The 20,293-nt window shown below is 44.4% G+C and overlaps 1 protein-coding gene across 1 annotated transcript; it reads right to left on the reverse strand.

The window, feature by feature from the left end:
* Positions 1-703: 703 nt before the first annotated feature.
* LOC121711083 (apolipoprotein B-100-like) lies at positions 704-15,535 on the reverse strand. The gene is made up of 28 exons (XM_042094383.1): positions 15,420-15,535; positions 14,817-14,843; positions 14,503-14,606; positions 14,171-14,316; positions 13,896-14,043; positions 13,614-13,766; positions 13,275-13,399; positions 13,101-13,186; positions 12,518-12,968; positions 12,316-12,430; positions 12,054-12,200; positions 11,751-11,962; positions 11,448-11,643; positions 11,163-11,342; positions 10,871-11,074; positions 10,588-10,755; positions 10,287-10,492; positions 9,994-10,173; positions 9,780-9,889; positions 9,428-9,635; positions 9,146-9,318; positions 8,866-9,029; positions 8,638-8,747; positions 7,938-8,311; positions 2,538-7,787; positions 2,300-2,420; positions 2,008-2,194; positions 704-1,890 (listed from the first exon to the last, which is right to left on the reverse strand). Exons 1-28 carry the CDS (start codon positions 15,472-15,474, stop codon positions 913-915), a joined length of 10,578 nt encoding a protein of 3,525 aa, XP_041950317.1. The 5' UTR covers positions 15,475-15,535; the 3' UTR covers positions 704-912.
* Between the last annotated feature and the right edge of the window lie 4,758 nt (positions 15,536-20,293).

A 20,293-nucleotide genomic window follows, 5' to 3' on the forward strand; every position in this document is an offset into this window, starting at 1 on the left:
TGTTTGTTGCTTCTATCCATGTTATCTCCAGTGGTTCAGTTTCACTTGCGCAGATGCGCACACACATTGAATGAGCTCTCACACCACTACCCCCTCATTTGTTGCCTCTTTATTTGATAACATTCATTTAAGAAATATTTCCTAATCTGGAAAATGTTTAGTTTCTTTTTCTTTCGGTCTGCGGTTCCATACCATTCAAATGTTCTGCAAATTATCTGTGGACCAGCAATCCTCTCGTCGAGGACGCCCTAACGCTGCAAGTCATAGACAAAGAAAGCATGCTCTGGTAACAAATTTAAAGTTTATATTTCATCATAAATGTATTTTTGTTTGATGTGCTCCATTAGTCGGTTTATTTTAGTTTTCCCCTTAGAAACACTGGTGTTTGGAAGATGGAAATCATCTCTGATTAGCAATGCTTTTAGGTGCTGTATTGTCTTCTATCTATACACTGTACGTCTGTTGTTTTTGTTTGTTTTTATTTTTCAACACAAATGGCTTTTTGTTTGATGCTCTTTATTTGTTATTGTTTTCTTTAACTGTGTGTTTGATTAACATTTGTAGTTTAGATGATGGATTAGGAAAGACTTTTAGGTGCTCGTTTGATATTCTATTTGCTTGACACTCCATGTACCTTTATTTTCCAGTCCAAGAGCATGTTTCTGCCTGTTATGAGGGTGTGTAGTCAATGAAACACAACATGTGCAATACTTCATCAATGATGATCTTTATTCATACATGTGTTCACCACATTGCAAGAATTGTCAAAATAAAATAACAGTGGTCACATATCAAAGATGTTGCTTAGCTGACATAAATACATGGAGGTTATCACCCCTTTAGAATGTTAAAGAGTCCATATTTTCTCCTACAAAGAATGATTGCAGCTTTGGTTTCTACTTGCACTCCGTCTTACTGGTGGAGGGCGAATGGAAGCTCAACCTCCAGCTTTCCATCGCTTACTCTCAAGTAAACATTTTCCACACCATGGGGCAGGATGGCAGTGACACGGGTGAGGATCTGATCCACCACAGACCTGACGAACTCCAGAGCGTGCTTGATGGTGTCGTTAACCTCCTGCACATTCAACAGGGAGTCTACATGCTCTGTCACGGTCTTCAGCACAGCGAGATAGTTGTGGTAGAGGGTGTTGATGTACACAGAAACGGTGTCCAGGATGTCAGAGTGCAAGCTGTCGACAAAGCCCTGAGCCCTCTCAACAACGTCTTGGAGGGTCTGTCCCACCTTCTCCAGGATATGGTCAAGGTTCTCCAGATTTTTCACAATCTCCACAACCTTTGCCAAGATGGCCTTCACCTGGTCCAGAACCTGGCTTCCAGTCAAAACCTCACCAGAGGGCATGGTCACCTGGATTGCGCTGATGGTGTCAACAACTGGTGTGAGGTAGGCGTACAGGTTATCAGTGATCACCTGCAGAAGCTGCTCAAGCACTGTGCCAACGTTGGTTGTGATCTTGTGCACAATTTCGGGGAGAGTAGCTTTCTCCATTCCTGGCAGCTCGATCTGGGTCTCCCTCAGGAACTTGATGGCAGCATCAAGCAGGATCTGAACGGTCTTCTGGTACTGAACAACGACATCCCTGAAGAGGACAGACAGCTGGCTCATCTCGGGGGCGTGGCTCTTGGCAGTGTTGTAGGCCTCAGTGACTACACTAACGAGTGTGTTTTTCACGCTCTCAAGAGCGCTGACGATGCCATACTTGTCCAAGAAGCTGATCAGGGTTGAGGTGATGGCAGGAACTCTTTCCTCCAGACCAGCAATGATGTCCTTGGGGGCATCCAGGTTGTAGGCAGCCTGCAGGTTCAGCCTGTCTCCATCCTTGGCAGCAGCTCTGATGGTCAGAATCTCCACATCACTCTCGGGGGCAGACTGTGTGACAAAAAGAAACAAGGTAGATAGAGATCAGGAGGGTTTGTATATATTTTGTGTGTGTGTGAACCAGCTATACCATACAAAAATGGAAATGTTATCAACAATGATACTTACAGCATAGCGACTGTACAGTCTAGCATACAGCTGGGATGGGACCCTGCCCTGGAGCTGAAGTCCGAGGAAGCCAGTGGATGGAGTAGAGATGGAAGCACTGGCACCATCCTTGCGTGCTGCATAGCGGAAGTTCACATCAGTGAAGGTGGGGCTGCTGATGTCCACATTGACAGAGTGGCGGAAAGCACTGAAAATGTAACAAATAAATTAAAAATCAAATGTTGAAGTTGAATGCTTCTAAGTATGCCGTACTTACTATAAACGACTGTTTTGGATTTTTTTTCATACTTACCCATCATCAGACATGGCTGCAGTAAGAATATTCTGAATATCAACAGTCAGGTCAGCATGTGTGAGGACAGCCTTGCCAGTCAGACTCAGAGCAGCGCTCTCCACAGCAGATGCAATGGAGCCTTTATTGAAAAACAGACATGGGTTGTAAAATACATGGGTCTCGCAAAGTGGCTCATAATATAGAAGTCCTTTTAGTAATACGGCCATAGGAAAATTACAGTGGATTTAATACTCACTATCCAGGTCGTAGACCAGGAACTCGACAGGGGATGTTGCAGAGATTTTGAATGCTCCCTTGGCATTAGGGATTTCAGCCTCTACTTCAGCAGCAGCAGTGGTGGTGTACACTGGGGTGACAATCTTGACATTGATGGCAGCCTTCTGTTTTCCAGCAGTCAGTTCAAGAACCGTCTTGTCATAGATGCTGAGTTCACCCAGGGTGCTTGGCTGAGCAAGATCAACTTCCACGTCAGCAGCCAGAGAGCTCAGGGGAGAAAGGTCAATGGTGGCCTTGGCAGAGTGCTTTCCCTTGGTGTTCAGGGCAGCCATATTGATTTCGTTGTTGGAGTCAATTTTCACAGTGGAATACACGCGGCTCAGACCTGCTTCAAGAGCAATGTCTTCATCAAGAACAAGCTCAACCTTCAGGTCTCCATGGCTGATGTGTGCATTGCCATTGCTCTTCAAAGTTGAGCGAAGACCATTCTCGTTCAGGTAGCCATTAGCGGTGTTGTCCAGGGCTCCCTTTACAAGACCAGTGTCCAGGATGGTTCCATCAATGTGCCCCTTTGTGGATGATTCCACGGACAGGAAGTAGAGACCAGCCTCAAGTTTCAGGCTGTTCTCAGCATCTCCAGAACCAACAGCCTTGATGACTGGGATGTCCAAGGTGTACTTGATCTTGAGAGTAGAGGCTGCTTGGGGATGTTCCTTTGTGTCAGCTGTCAGGTGATGGTTGGCCTCAGCAGTGAGAATGGCCAGATTCACCTTTGCATCAGTTGTAGCAGAAAGGGAAGCTTCCAGCTCTTCAGTTTTCAGGTTCAGAGTGCTGTCATGTGTAGCCTGAACATGAGCATTCTCCAGGGAAAGGGTTGTGGCCAGTTTCACACCTCTCTTGGTAGTAAGGCTGCTGGTACCGTCAATCTTGGCCTTCAGACCCTCAAAGACGGATGCAGAGATGGCACCGATGCGGATCACAACGTCATCCTCAGCAGACACCTCAGCATTGACATTCAGGTTGATGATGGAGGACTTGAAAGAGGCTTCAGAGACCAGGCTGCCAATGGCAGGAATGTGAATCAGGCCCAGATCCAGAAGGGGAGCAAACCTGCTCTTCTTGTACACAATCTTGGCATCCACATCAACTGTCTGCTCAGTGGAAGGCAGCAGGTGCTTCAGACCAGTGTGCTCATACAGATTGATGTCATTGATGGCTGGGGTCTTGAAATCAATGATTGGCACAGCAAGCTCAGGAATGCTAATGGGCACAGTCAAGAAGTCAAGGTTGGCTTCAGCATCAACAGCAGCGTAGACTCCAGTTTCTGCCTGGTTGTTTTCAACAGTTATGTTGTAACCAATCTTGTACTGGTTAAGCTTGACAAGGGCCAGGGTGTTAATGTGCTGATGATCATAATTCAGGGTGACAGAGTAGTCATTCTGGAGATCAAGTTTAGCTGATAGTGTGTCAGCCAGGTTGGCCTTGGCATTGCCCTGGTTATGGAAGTCGAGCACAACCTCAATGGGCTTAACCATAGCATGGATGGAGTTGGACAGGGTTCCACTGAGAGCACCAGCCAGTTCTGTGTCATGATTGGCCTTGATTTCAACCTTCAAGTCACCCAGGTCAGCCTTTCCAGAGGCGGTGAGCAGGCTGTTCTTGATGATTGGAGACTCGGCTTCAACACGGGCATCAAAGTTAAGGTAGCTGAGGACAACAGCATCAGCATTCAACACCTGCTTCATCTTGAGAATGGCACTATTGATGTCACCAGTGTATGTCAACTTGGCAGTGCTGAAGTCCATGGTATAGTGCAGGTCACTCTTGAGTGTTCCCTCATCAGAGTAGTCAGGCAGGGCAAACTTGGTAGTTCCCTCATGCCCAATGGTCAGAGTGATGGTATGACCTTCCAGACGAGCAGCTGCCTTTTGAGACAGATGGCTTTCGCTGGTGTATGAGATCAGGGCAATGTTGATCTGGTGGTGGTAGGTTGTGTCGAGAGCCAAAGACAAACCATCAATAACTGCATTGTTGACCAACTCAGCTGTGATGGGAGATGTGGTTATCTTCACAGTGGTCTTAGCAGTGCCCTGGGGAGGGAGGCTCACTGTTGCCTCATGGTCAACAGCAAGGATGGAAGAAGTGAACTTCAGGGTTTCAGCGACAATGATCTGGTTCATCTCTGGGAACTTCACGCTAGCACTGGAGTCCAGGTTGCAATCCAGTCCCTCAAACACAGAAGAAGATCCTTGGGCAGTCAGAGAGGCTGTGTACTGGGGAGTTGTCTCGCTCTCTGGAGCATTTTGGAATTCAGCAGCAGACCGGAGGCTGTAAATAGGAGTGTTCACTTTGATTTCACCATAGAGCTTTCCAAATGCTGGCACCATCAGCTCAGTGGGAATGTGAGGGAGCTTAATCTCAGGGATGGTCAAAGGAATGTCAATCAGATCCTCAGGATTGATCTTCGGGAAGGCAGGGAGAGAGATCTCTGGGAGGCTGATTTCTGGCAGTGAAATAGTAGACAGGCCACTCAATGATGACAGAACATAATTGACAAATTCTCTGACTGCCTTAACCTTCTGTGGAATCTCAAGAGAGGCAATGAGTGTGTTCAACTCGGCAGTGTAAGCAGTAATTTTCTCATTGGCATGATCTACAAAGGCATTGTAGTCAAATGACTTAACACTTTGCACAAAAACATCAAGGTATTCATTCAAGTGCTCAATAGCCTGCTTAATCTCTGTAGCCTTCAAGTAGTTAGTAGCATCTTCCAGTGTGACAGGGATGTGGATGGTCTTCAAAGTGTCAGTAACAACCTGTACAGTCTCATCAATTTTAAATTTCTTGATGAGCTCAACAACCTTCTCCAGGATCGCTTCAACTGTCTTGTCAAGTTCATATTTAACAAGTACAGTTTTCACGTTAGCATAGACTACATTCAGCTTACCAATGATGTCCAATTCTGTCACCAGGGATTTCACTGTGTCTACAATCTTGTTAATTTGTTCTGTTGGAATTTGAGCCACAAACTGATTGGTCAGACCTTCAATGTCAATGGAGAGAATCAGGCTTTTCAGATTCTCAACAAACTGAGCCAAGCTGAAGCTGGAAATCATTTGTTTCAGCTCACCCACTCTTTCCTCAAGTTTGGCTTTGATGGCATACTGGGCATCCAGGTCATGCAAGAGAGCAATGCTGCTGTCCTTCAGTTTCATCAGATCAATCTGCTTAATCAGATCTTCAACAAGCTCAATGACTGCAACAAGCATGGCATTGAAGTCATATTCCTCATTCAGTGCATTGAGCTCCTCAGTCAGCCTCTTGACAACTGTTTCAGACAGTGTTCCACTGGCAATCAGCTCTTTGGTCAGTCTCACGGTATCGTTGACACGGGCAGCCAGATCAGTCAGAAGCTTCTCAAGTGCAGCCCTCAGGTTCATCAAAGTAGCCTCCAGGTCTTCAAGGGTGATGACATACTCTCTGGAAAGGGATAGCAGGTCCTCTTTGAGCTGGATTGCTCTTCCCTCCACATTCAGTTCCTTCACAAAGTCACTGATGTGCTGGGGGATACTCTCCAACTTGTTAACAAGGTCCTCCCTGGTGATGATAGTCTGCAGGGCCTCTGCAGTGCTCACAATGGTAATTTTCAGATCTTCAAGTAGAGCGGGTACACTCTCAACAAAAGGCAGGTGGATGACATGGCTAGAAGTGCTCTTGTCATACTTCAGGAATCCAGAAACAGCAAACTCTTGGTTCTCACTGTCAGCTGTGTTGAGCAGACTGGTCAGGATGGCTCCTGACACTTCCAGGCCAAGCCTCTCAGGGTTGTTGTAAACACTGACCTCCTCATTGATAGCATGGTTGTTGAATTTGGTCTTCAGTGTCACATGAGCCTTCTGGTCAGAGGGAGTCAGGAGGGTTTCAATCTTGTTGTCAAGCCCAGTCTCAATAGCAACACCATTGTCAAGGTTTTGGGAGGTAGAGATTCTGCATTCATGAGAGTGTGCGAATGCCAGTGGCTCTGCCTTCATGAGGAACTTGGTGTAAACTTGAGCAGTGTGCTTTCCATACATGGTCAGGTCAGCATCAGCATTGGCAATGGCATCAAGGTTGAAGCTGAAGGGGACAGCTGTGGCACGGCTGGTGGTATCAAAACGGAGAACCTGAGAGTTAAAGCGGGCATCATTGCTAATTTTAATAGCAAGTCCAGGAACCAATACCTCAGTGTTTTGGCTCAGGTGAGAGCCCAGAAGCATACCAGTTGTGCTGCACTTGGCATTGGCAGTCATGTCAGCATACTTGATTTCATAAGTGTGCTTGAGCTCCTGTTCACCATAGGCTGCCTTCAGGCTTCCGGTCAGATCAGCCTTATAGGCCTCTGCCTTAAGCTCAGCGTGATTCTCCAAGTGCAAGTCAGCAAATTCACCCTTGATGTCAATGTTGAGGTCAACCTTGGATGCATCAATGGTACCGCTGAAGGTGTTCTCCAGCTTCAGAGGGCTCTGCAGGGAGGTGGCTCCATTGGTTGTCAGGCCATCCTTGTTCAGTGTCAAAGATGATTTGTGAGTGGCAGTGTTTTCAGCAAGCTTAACATCAGCATCACTGTTCACAGCCAGTCCATTGACGTCCAGGACTGCAGTCACAAGGGAATGGATGCGGTTTTCTGCATGGTCAGCACTTGTTTCCATCTTGATATTGACAGCTCCAGCACCAGCAGAGGCTTCAGCCACATTCTGAATCTTAAGGCCAAGGGCATCTGCCTTGGTATCAGACTTCACAGCCAGTGTGGAATCCTTGAAGGTGACTTCAGCATGGTGCAGCAAGGTGTCATCAAATGCAACGGTGTTAGATGTGGCAGATAGCTCACCATTAGCAAAGGCAGCAACAAATGTGTTCTGGGCCTTGACAAGGGTGGAATCGATCTTCAGTGAAGAATCAATCTTAGCCTCTGGCTTGAGTGGGAAGAATTCAATCGTCTGGGAGATGGTGGCAGCACCATAAACAGGGCCAGCCCTGAGGGATGCCTCCAGGTTTCCATTTCCAGAGATCTCTTCTGTGTTCAGACCAGCATCACCGTGATACTCCAGAGACACCTGGACACCAAGAGGGCTGGTTGCCTCAATCTTGCTGTTGGACTTCAGGTTGAACTTGTCAGCAATAGTTGCTACCTCCACAATGCTAACGCTGGCATCAATGAGCTTGTGGTTAACATGTGTCTTCACTTCAGCCTTGAGGGAATCACCAGGTGTACCAGCAAGCAGTGCAGATGCTATATTAAGAGAATATATTTCAATATTATTTAAAACAAATGTATGGAAATGTGTTTAAAATGTCATTTCAGAATTGCATATAGTTATTAATAAACATGAAAAAAGATACACAACTAAAAATGAAGTGTAAGAATTCATTCAGTATTCACCTTCAGCCTTGAAGCAGAAGATATCTACAGGGCAGCTGCCAGTGAGCTCCACATTAGCAGAATAGCTGGGGTGGTCAACTGGATCTCTACCAGCAGAAACATCGGCCTCTAGGTTGTACAAGTTGCTGTGCACCTTGGCGGACACTTCAGCCTTTCCGAGGACAGGTACAGACACAGACACATGCTCTGGAATGAAGACCTCGGGGAGAGGAATGGCAACAGAGCCAACCTCCAGACCAAGCTGGGGCACAGTCAGGTGAGGAGTGGTGAGAGCAGCAGGGAAGTTCAGGTCTCCAGAGGATTTTCCTCCAAGAGGCAGAGGAATGGCAATGGTGTAGTAGTGCTTGCCAAAGTGGTATTTGGCATCAGCCTCACTGTAAATGAAGAGAAATTATTGAATGAAATATAAATAAGCATGTTTAAATAGTTACATTATATATTTACCATAGTCTTATAACCCATGAAAAGGAAATAAACACAGAATAATAAAACAGTATGCTAACGGCTTGCAAAGTTCATATGAAAACAAGAACATTCTCTAGCTGTGATTTACCCAGTATTAAGTATTTTCATTGCTTCTCAAAATATAGATTAAATTAACTTAATATTCATACTTTTTGCTGTCTTCAGATTTAGAGAAACAGACGAGTATCTTGTCATTTACAAAGATATACAATAGTTGCAATCTGAAATTACTTACGCATTCAGGTACAGTCTCTCGGGCAGAGAAAGCTCAGGAAGAGAGGGAAGCCTCACATTCTGCACATAAGGAAGCTCAGCCTCCAGCTTCTCCAGGTAGGCATTGGTAGTCTGAAAACAAAATGAATAAATTAGCTATTGTGTATTACTCTGAACAACCTCTGAACTCTTAATCCCTCATAGTATTTTGAGTATTGCCATAGTGATTTAGTCATGATTCCTTTTATACCTCAACAGATTTAGCCAGGGCATCACGGAAGGTCATGCCAGACTGACCAATCTGGGCATCAAGAAGACCATTCACAGAGGCCTTGACTTCATCAATGTGGGGGATGATGTTCTGGATCTCAGAGCTCACATCAGACTTAATCTCAGCTTCCAGTTTGTCAGCATCTATGGCACAAGGTGGAACATAACACATGGTATCATGTTAATCATGTTAACATTAAAAATACTTGGGGAAAAGCAAGACAGTCGCAGGATGTTAATGAATGTAGATTACCACTCACCGTATTTCAGAACAATCTTCTGGGCAGAGGAAGTCTCTGGCAGCTTAACATCAGTTTCCAGTTCCAGGGTCAGGCCCTCGGCACGGTGGAGGTGTGCAGAGACTTTGGCATCAGCCTTCAGTACAGGCACAAGGAGCTGAAGGTCCAGAGTGGCGTCCTTCATTCCCTCAATTCTGTAAGAGACGGCCATAATGGTTACGACTTGTCATAGCACAGTCCTGGAAAACAGTGTTATAAAACAAGATATTTGTCATGATCAACAAAAGATATCATTTTTCGTACTTGGCCAGGGCAACCAGAGAGGCTTGAGGAATGTTCTTGTTGACGAGGTCAATCTGGACAGAGTGTGTTGCCTTGCCCTTGGTGTTAGGGTCGACAGAGCCAAGCCTGAGTCCAACCTCCAGGTCATAATCCGGGATCTGCAGATCAGCTTCAACGGTGTACTGCTGCCTGTTGAACTTCACAGTTGCTGTGGCCTCAGCTGCTGCTCCTGTGATAGAAGCAGACAGTTATGCCAGTGCTCTCATTTAACCTGTTATCAATGTCATTGTCATTTGATAACTGTTCGGTAATACACTATATTGATATTGTAGGTGAATGTATTAGTGTTCAGCATTTTAGACACTGTATTTACCTTCAGCCTTCAGAGTCAAAGTCACTTTGTCAGTCTTGTCCTCATAGGAATGGTCAATGTTGGCAATGTATTCTGAGATTTCACCGGTAGGATGCAGCTCAATGGCAAGCCTAAAGGAAAAGATAAATGTTTCAGCATTTCTGACAACAACTGACAGGATAGGAACTATTTTAGGTACTTTTAAGAAACTGCCATTTCTGCTTGATTTGCTTACTTGCTGTCTCCAGTGAAGGGGAAGTAGGGAGACTCATCGGTGTGCATAGCATCAGAGTACTGCAGAGCTGTGCAGTACTTCATGCCAGCGAAGACTGGTGTGCACTCTGTCACATCAACTCTCTCTCCTGTGGTTGGGATGCTCTTGATCTCAGCACCATGCACAGACACCAGGGAGTTGCTATTGTAAGGGAGAAGAAAGATTGTGTTAACTAGGTTTTCTTTCAGTTATGTCTTAAATTGCCTTGCTTAATATTTATTCTTAAAAGAGATGATATAAAGATCCAAACGTACGTGAGGCTGACGAGCTTGGTAGGGCCCTGAGGAGCAGGGATGGTCAGCTTGATGTTGCTGTTGGACACAGAGACCTTGGCTTTCAGGCCACTTTCGTGGTAGATGTTGGTGTGCATCTCCAGACCAGACTGAACAAAGTCAGGGAAGTGGGCTCCAACCTCAGTCACAAACTCAATGCCAGCGGATGGCATGAAGGCCACCTCACTCTGTGGATGAAGGGGAAGGGAAAGTGGAATTTAACATTTGTTGTGGTAGCATACTTGTGTTGAATTATTTGATAGTATGCCGTTAGTTTTCTTACCATGTCAGAGGAAAGGTGCACTCCTCCCTTGATTCCAGGTGTGAAGGTACCAGACAGGGCAACCCTCAGAGGAACACCAGGGCCGGTTGGCAGGTAGAACTCATTGTCCATGAAGATGTAGTGGGCAAACAGCTCATTGTCAGCACTGGTCAGCAGTCCCTTGATGAACTATAAAGCATTGATATAAATAAATAAACAACTAAAGATTGTGGCTATCTTCCTGGTATGCTTTGAGATAACAAGACTATATGAAAAGTTGACTTGTTTCTGGCTCTGGACTCACGTCAGTGGGGAACATTTTCAGGAGGTTGTCAATCATCAGTGCAGCGGAGTAAGCCATCTCTTCCATGTCCTTGGTCTTGAGGTAGCCAAGTTCCATTCCCAGCAGTCTCATGTAGACCATGGCCTCAGGGGCATCCTGAGCCTTCAGGTCCCTGAACAGTTTGTTGACATTGCGGCTAAGCTCTCTCAGGAGATTCTGGGAAGACTACAGTGAGACAGAAAATCAAGGTGATTTTTCACTTTTAAGACCTATCCATTTCTGATTTAAACATTAAGACCTATGAGTTCAATACCTGTCTCTTCTTTCTATCGTTCCTTAGGGAGGGAAGGATGTTCTTCAGAGTCTGGCTGAAATGGCCTGGCATCCTATCAGCAGCATAGTAAATGGTCTTCATCACAGTGTCAGGGAAGAATCCATTGGCACCAAACAGGGCCTCAACAGTTGGCTCAAGTCCCTTGCCTTCCATGCCAATCTGAAAGTGCAATTCATAATTAGGTGGAGCAAACAAATATTAAATTATAATAAATTACATATATATATACTTTGTAGATACACTGGCGGGTACTTCCAGTCATACCTCAATCATGTCCACATCATAGCCAAAGGCATTCAGGGCCATATCCAGCACAACTTCCTTGGGCAAGTAGCTAGCTCCATCGAAGATCATGTTTCCCTCTAGGGATCCGACCTTGTAGTTGCGGGAGAATTTGGTTGGGTCCATGACAGTTCCAACCTCATTGCCCTGAAGAGCATCAAGGATTTTCTGCCTCAGCCTGTGCAGAAAAGAAAAACATATTAGCTCAGTCAGATGGTTAACTGTCTTTACTTCTTAGAAGTTAGAAAATATTATAGATACTTGAAGTTCTTAAATGTAACATACTCCTGGGTCTCGGGTGCAGTGGAGCTCAGGATGTTGGTGACATGAGAGATGACAAAGCTCTTGGCCTGTTGGTTCTCCTCAATGGGCAGGGCAGCAGCCAGCTGAGAGAGTTCAGAGGGCTGAGGGTCCTTCATCAGCACCAGGTAGGCGGCAACACGCTTCTGCAGTGGGGCAGCACCGTCCAAAAGGACCTGCATGAGCACCTGTCTGCCCTGTAAAGCAAATAACAGATGTAGCCGAGTTAGCAATGCTCAAAATACAGATTGCCACTAATTAGTAAAACACAAGATGACTCTGGATTACCTCCTCAGGCAGAGTGGTCTGTCTGTAGGCCTGGATGGCAGCAAGCTGAACCTCTGGGGTGGCAGCAGGCTGGTTCACACACTGGATGACAGCAGATTTCAGGGCAGGGCTAGCAGCTCCCATAGCAGCGGCCATGTTACCAATAACCTGTGTGACATAGAGATCCATAATCACAACACTAACCAAAACTATTAACATAATGTACAGTAAAGAAGTGTGGCTGTCCGTGTGGTAGCACAGTCTGCATGCTACTGCAACACACCTTCAGGGACATGAAAATGTGCTCCTGGTCACCAGTGCAGTCTCCAATCTGCTCCAAGGCAAAGTTGGCAACAGCCTCAATCTCAGGAGTGACCTTTCCCTCAGCCTGGTACAGTCTGTGGAAAGACAGTGAACATTTAACATTCATTTCTCAATCCTCCAATCATAATTGATTTTTTGAGGTAACTTTAGACGTGTCTTACTTCTTGACAGCATTGCTAGCTCCGTAGAAGATGGGTTTGCTCTGCTTGAACTTGGCCATTTCCAGCATGTCATGGACGAGCTGGCGAGAGGGGTTGGGCATCAGACCCATGGCGTAGACGGTGGCGTCAATCTCCATAGAAGAGCTGTCGAAGGTCCTGAGGATCTGCATGATGGCACCACTGCACTCGGGAGTGCCGCACTGGAACAGAGCCTGGTAGGTCAGGGAGCGAGAGATTTCTAAGGCCTCAGGCACGCCAGCTGCCAGGGTCTCTGCAGACATCTTGCGGACCATGCTCACGATCCTGTGGGCCAGGTGGGCTCTCTTTTGTCCGTCATCGGTTTTGGACAGGCCAGCCAGTTCCCTCAGGAGAGCGAGAGCGGCGTCTTTGTCCTGAATAGGGCTCTTGTCCACACTGGCGTGTGGGGTCAGGGTCTGCTCATTGGCCAGAACTACATATCAAACAGGTAAACTGTAGTTAGAAATGTTGTCTAATATTTTGTATATTTGAAAGTAAAATGACAAGATTTTGTATTTGTGTATTTTGTTAATGGAGTCCCTATCAGCCTGAAAATAAATCTTACCGGGGTCAAAGACTCTCTCGTTGTACTCAGAGACTGCCAAGAGGGTGGCCTTCTGCTTGCTGACATTGGTAACTCCATGTTTCCCCCTATGGAAATGATATCAGTTAAATAATAGTCAAAGCAGGAGAGCTTTCTTCATCTCTCACATCTGTTCATAGCTGATTTTGGACTTACTTGTGGGAGAAAGGCACCAGGATGTGGTTCTCAAGGCATTCACCGAACACTGGGTGGTGCTCTGCATTGTCAAACTTGTAGTTGCAGGTCTGAGTGCTCTTGATCAGCTGGGCAAGAGGGTAGTGCTAAAGGGAAGGGAGAGAAGGTCCTTGTAAGACTTTGTGTTATTACTGTATAATCATGATTGGATTATGAATTTCACATTAACACTTCAACATTTGATTTCAGAAATGTTGTTTTCTAATGCAAAGTGTTTGTCTATTGTGTCTTACCATTCCAAGACCACATTTCATTCAAGTGTGAAATTGCCCTGTGTTCACAGTTGCCATAGTGTCTTACCATGCCAGTGATCAGGGCCAGGGGGCTGGTGTAGTCGCTGACTGGCCTGAACTGGTCACACCTGGACAGGTCACGTGTGAGGGTGACATCTGTGGCAATGTCCTCTCTGGCGTTCACGGTGTAGTCAGTCTTGCACAATCCATAGATGGTGGGCTGGATGGATTAACATTAAGACATAATACTTAATGGCTTTTACTACTGTAGGTTGTACTTCTACTGGTAATTACGGTCACATTGCAGTAGTAAACCAGTCTTTTGCTGGAGCCTGTTTAGTCTACATACCATCCTCTTGTTCCTCTCTTCCTCCATAACAGGCACAGCAAAGCCAGAGATCATTCCCCTCTTGATGTTGAGGATGTTGATAGGCTCATCGTCTTCAGGGAACAGCTTGATGATGTTGTCCCCTTCAACAGTGACCTTCAGAGGGTTCCTGGATAGGGAATTTTAGCAGCCATGTCACTTTTTAATTCATACTGACAGTGTATTTCAGGAATTAAGGGTTGAAAAGTGCTAGTGTTTAAAAGTTTGTCTTTTGAAATTTGAAGAGAAATGCTTACTTCTCCATGGCAGCCTTGAAGGCATCAGTAGTGGCTGCAGGGACAAAGACGGGCTCGCCAGCTGCATCGAAGTCAGCAACCTCGCTGAGCGTGCACTCAGTGGTGCGGACGATGTATTGGCAGGGGCCGGGAACGTCAATCTCAACCTGTGGGCAAAAACAGGTTAGAGCTGCGAATTTGTCTCCCTTCTCTTTTCTGAAGGCATAGGTAAATAGGTAATCTTGGCAAGGTAATTAGCACAAGGTAAGTTCATTTTTGCATTATGTTGAAAATGCATAAAATTCAAAGTAATTTTCATAAGGTATTAGAAAAACAAACTACATGTGCCATACCTTGCAGCTTCCCTTGGGGCCGTTGACGGCTCCATTGAGGAAGTTGAGGGACTCGGCTTCATACAGGAATTCATACTTGTGGAAAGGCTTGTACCTCTTGGCCACTAGGGGGAGATGAGAGAGCACTCAGATGAGGTGTCTGGCTGTCTTATGTACAGTACTCATGGTTGGCTAACACTAGAAATATGACCTTTATTGTTTACATTCATTTTCAAATTAACCCTCAGAAGCAGTGGAATAGTAATGTTATTATGAACAGTATTATTTTTTAGATGATTTTGTGATTATAATGGACAACATTTTAACAAACTTACTCTGGCATGATACATCGTCATCAGCATCTTTAAGGAATAAAAGAAAAACTTTTAGTATACATTTATAATAATACACTATAATAATTTTAGTATACATTTATAATAACTTAATAGCAAGGAAAAACAGGACTATTACAAATAACACAGATGATTTATATAATAAAACAAAATAATGAATACTAAAAAAAAGAAAAGAGACAAGTCATATTTGGAAAACATTCGGTGCACATACAGTAAATAAAGGAAAGAAGGAATTACAGCTATATTTAAAAAAAACTGTTAAATGGGAATTAATATTTTTACATTTTTTTAAAGTTTAGTGTTAATAAATGCATGACATTTAAATTGAAATGCATGGGGGAAAAACATTTTATATTTAAAATACTTTGAAGATCATATTTTAAAAAAAATGCATGCTATGGATAAATTCTAACAGAATCCCCTAGATTCCAACCAACACCTAAGTGTCCCTCCTACATTTTAACTGCAAATGTGTTTTAGTTTCTCTTAGAAATTTACTTAAAAACTACCACACCAATACAGGAGACTGTCCCGTGCGTAATGCTTGGGCCTAGAGTTGGAGAGTAGAGGTGAGCTACTTACGGGCCAATGCGACGGCGCTGAGGAGAAGTACGAGGCAGAGCTTTGTGTCCCCCATGGTGGGTTCGCTGAAGCTCTTTCCTTTCGGGTGGGCGAGTACTCAGACGAGACTGATTCACCTCCTCCAGAACTGCTCTTTTATACTCACAAGGGAGACCAGGGAGGGGTGGCTGGAACTGCAGAAATTACGGCTTTTACTCCAAAGTCCAGGTGAAATGCTCGGGTGGCAGGACAAAGGCAACTTGGTAAATTTCATAAGGGTTCAGAGTTTTCAGTCCCACTGATAACCAGATAGTAGGAACTCTACTCTTCGGGGTATTTAGCCATTTTGTGTGCTGTTAGTCTACTAAAGATTACACTGACATTGTACCACTGAACTCAGTCACACTTGTCTGATAGCAGGGGCTGTCATTTTAAGAACATTTAGATGTATTGTAAAGAATGTAATTCTACATTGACTGTATTGTTTAATTTCTCATTGATATTACATTTTACATTATTGTAATTTAGTTGACACTCTTATCCAGAGCTAACAAAGAGGGCAGTCCCCCTTACTCAGGGGGCACAATGGTGGTGGCTCACAATCTCTAGTGTTTCATCTGGAAGGCCCCATCCTGAACCACTAAGACCACAATCATAGAGATAAGACCTGATGAAGGATGATTGATTTATTTATCCCATGCACATGAAACACATCTCTCAAAACTAGAAGAAACAAACAAATGATAAAAAAACAGAAGGAACAGCAGGAACAGCAATTATAATAGGAGCAAAGTTCATGGCCATGATTACCAGGAAAATGATAGCCACAAAATGATGGCTGTGCAATCTTATGTGCTTTTTGTGGAGGAACATCACAGTTTCTTTTAATCCTTCTATCCACATACACACCTTTTAAGGGCGTACACACACTGGGCATGGTTCACTTGTACTGCGCCGGAGTACCGTTCTTTCCTATTCTTGGTCCACATTCACACTACATACTATCAAACTGTACGGTTAAGCTCCGTTTTTCTGATCGTAAGCCCAACCATACCGTGCCTGAGTCCACCTCCTCAAGCGGACCCGGGCACAAAGTACGGTACAAAGCGATCACAAAGAGTCCTGAGTTATTCTGAGCACATACAGTTTCTTGCTGTCATGCCATCACAACAAAGAGCTAATACTGGAGCCTTGTTTGGAGTGTATGTAGTAGTTTGGTGTAGAACTGTCTGTTTTGTATCTCTACTTTTTTATGAACAAAAAAACGTCATCAAAAAACATGTGATTCAGCATTCAGAGGTAGGCAGGGCCAGAAAATCCCTTCTGTACCAAGTGTCATAATAAGGCACAATCATAGACATATAAGAAAGTCAATGGGCACAATAATATAAATCATGCTTGTCAATTTGTCTCCATCTCTTACTCCATCCCCTACTTTTGTGTATGAGTGTGTGTTTGTTTTTGTGTACATGTGTGCTTCTGTGTGTGGGGGGAGGGGTGTTCGCTTGTGAGTGTGTGTGTGGGGGTAATGGGGTGTGTGCTTGTGTGTGTGTGTTTATCTGAGTGTGTGTGTGCGTGTGCCTGCATGTGTGTGTGTTTTTATGCGTGTGTGTGTGTGAGTATGCGTGCCTGTGTGTGTGCATTTGCATGCGTGCGTGTGCATGTGTACTGTGTGTGTGTCTTTATGTGTGTGTGTGTGTTTATGTATGCGTGTGTGTGCATGGGTGTGTGTGTGGTGTGTGTAGCTGAAATGGCCCCCGATGAACGGAATTCCACGAAACTTGGACTGCATTCAGAGGGTGTCAAAATGATCCTACACTTAAAATTTTGTGCAGTTTTGACCCTGTAAGCCACAGATACATGCGATTACAATGCCTCGTTTTTGCCTTTTCATTTTTAACTAGGTGGCGGATATGGGATGTGTTGACATGGCCCCTGGAGACCAATATACAAAATAATGCTATGTCTGGAGGAAACCAACGCGTGTATTTTCTCCTACCGCTTTCATACCTGACGATACCGCAAAAGAAAAAACTTGCGTGCACACACAGAATAGATGTGTCAGGCCATCTACAGGCCGATTGGTGTACAGTCACTAAATGTACACATATATTAATTTATTGTATGGCCCCCATGAACCAAATTCCATGAAATTTGGCATGCATTCAGAGGGTGTCATAATGATACTACTCATCAACTTTAGAACATGTCAGCCAAAGATACCTGCGATTACAACACCTCATTTTTGCTTTTTCATTTTTAACTAGGTGGCTCTATCTATGAGTGGATGTATTGACATGGCCTCTTGAGACCAACATACAGTAGGAAAAAAGTTGGTCATCCTAGGCCCTACGGTTCTTGAGATATTCACAGTCAGAAAACTGTGTCCGGTCTACTCTCCTTTCAGGGGGCCCGGTGTGGGGTGGGCGACAGATCAAAGCGAAAAACAATGGTTCCATGGCAAATTTTACGAAACTGTGCTATCATCTTAATTTAGTAAAAGAAGTGTACAATTGACCTGTCGCTAAGCCCCGCACCCCATTGTTACCGTGTGAAAACTCGGACAAACAAACCAGACTTGATTAGAAATACATTGTGGACAATGGCAGCTGACAGTATATGAAAGCAGGCTTTGAGGACGTTTTGGTCGAAAAAGAATTTACTTTCCTCCAGAAGCTATCAAAAGGGACTTAATTATGCTATGGAGGGGTGTATTCAAAACTTTAGAATACATACAAGGTGACAAGCAGTTGCGAGTAGCCGTGCAAAAACCACTGACGTTAATGCTAGCTAGCTAGCGGAAGATTGATACTAAGATATGTTAGGTTACGTTAATATTTGATGTAGTACGAATATAGTAGTTAGTTAATGAGCATTTTCATCTTGGGATTTAACAGAGAACCTGTGCCCACGTTGTTGGCTTAGTAGCCTACATTACGTCGAGCGGTTGCAAACGCGAGAGACGTCCTGTAGGCTACTGTTGATGAAAATATACCCCGTTTTCTAGCCTCTCGGGGTTCCGGCTATCAGTATTACACGTCCCCCTGCAAAACGTTTGACCATGGTTATCCGTCTGGGTTTTTTTAGTTAATAAACTCCATAAATAACCATTAATTTGTCATTTTATGCCTCCTCCCTGTTTCCTATGGAGTTGTCCGAGCTGACGCCCGAGTCCCGTTGAGGCTGGACTGTCATTGGTTCATCAGCGTTCTAAGGGTGGCGCTTAGTGACAGGTCAATTGAGTAAAATGCACATCTTGAATCAGATGGCATACTTTCATCAGTACACTTCAATGCAGTGCCATGTGTGCTTACTCGTGTGTGTAAATTTCAACAGAATAGCGTCGTCTCAAATCAAACACCAACTCCGTGCACTTAACGGAAATGATCACAACATTTAAATATGACTTTTATTTGTCCTTTATTCGACAGTGACAGTTTTACTGTGTCAAAACATGTGTTTGTTTTCTTTTATTAAGTTGTGTCGTTGTTCCAATATCCCTTGGTTCCATTTTGTTATCAAAACATGACTGAAGACAGACCCTTTTTGAAGGTCCAGGTGATGTTCCAGGTCGATATTATACAGGTAATTGATTCCTATGTGAATAAGAAATGTTAAAATGGATCTTGCACAGTGTGCAAAATAATCCAAGTAATGTTACTTGGCAAGGATCGCTGAAGTTGTTTAAAAGTGTTACGCCATATGAACACACTTCAAAATGGCACGTGGAAATCACCCAAGTAGTAACCCAATGCATCGTGAAAGACATGATGCCCGTCAATACGGTGATCAAGCCTGTGTTCAACAATTTGGCAACTACACTGGATAAGAGGTACAGCATGCCCTCTCTATCAAGAGTGATAGACCTGTGCAAGAAGTTGGTGCGGCACTTGTCACACAGTTGGAGGAAAAAGGCAGCGCTCACTGAGGCAGAGAAGGAGCTTAAACTTCCCGAGCACTCACTCATTACTGAGTGCCAAACAAGATGGGGGTCCAACGAGAAAATGATTGCCAGAGTGCTAGAACAGACAAAAGCCATATCGCAGGTATTGTCAGGTGACCTACATGCACACTCCCTCATCCCAACCTGGCAGGATACTGAAGTGTTGGAGTCAATTCATAAGGCACTGCATCCTCTCTCCGAATTTACTGATGCTCTTTCTGGTGAGGAGTATGTGAGCATCTCCTACCTCAAGCCAGTTCTTCACCTTCTGGCAATATCAGTCTTGACTTTAGATGCTGAGGACACTAATCTGACTAGATCAGTGAAACCAAAACCAAGGTCCTGGTATACCTCAACGACAAGTATAATGACCTCAGGAGCTTATTAATGTTGCGTCGTTCATGGACCCTAGATTCAAAACGCAATACATCAGTGCAACACACACCAGACAACCTTCCTGCCATTAAGGCCCGACTGAAGACAGAAATGCTAGAATCAACAAGACGTACACATAACCAGGTTAATAATCCTTGAAAATTATATTTCCACAAACACATAATCTTTCTATATAAGCTAACTGCAAAACGAATGTCTCTTTTCCCATCAGGCAGGAGAAGAGGTCTTGCACTGAAACTGTTCAAAATATAATGTACATTACACGTGTTTAAGTAAATCTAAAATGAAAACGTATTGCTTTGAGGTCTATATAGGCTACACAGTCAAACAAATAAAACAGTAAAACAAAACTAGAATTGCGGTTCCGAGGAACTGCAATAGTGGGTTTGATCAGGGGCATGGAACTCGGCCTCATCCAAGGATTCCAACGGTACCTCATTTATGAAAACCGGGCACACGGATCAAAAGTTAACCCTGCATTAACCCTTTCGTGCCCGTGCCGAACATTCCATTTTTGGTGCTGGATGACCTCCTTACACAAAAAACCTTATTTCTT

This window comes from Alosa sapidissima, chromosome 6 (assembly GCF_018492685.1).
Source record: "Alosa sapidissima isolate fAloSap1 chromosome 6, fAloSap1.pri, whole genome shotgun sequence".
Lineage (NCBI taxonomy): Eukaryota > Metazoa > Chordata > Actinopteri > Clupeiformes > Clupeidae > Alosa > Alosa sapidissima.

Coding starts and splice junctions, on each gene's coding strand:
- LOC121711083 (XM_042094383.1), bottom strand. CDS start 15,474: ATGGGGGACACAAAGCTCTGCCTCGTACTTCTCCTCAGCGCCGTCGCA. Junction 14,044..14,170: donor TTCAAGGCTGCCATGGAGAA/GTAAGCATTTCT, acceptor TTCCCTATCCAG/GAACCCTCTGAAGGTCACTG. Junction 9,030..9,145: donor GAAGATTGTTCTGAAATACG/GTGAGTGGTAAT, acceptor CTTGTGCCATAG/ATGCTGACAAACTGGAAGCT.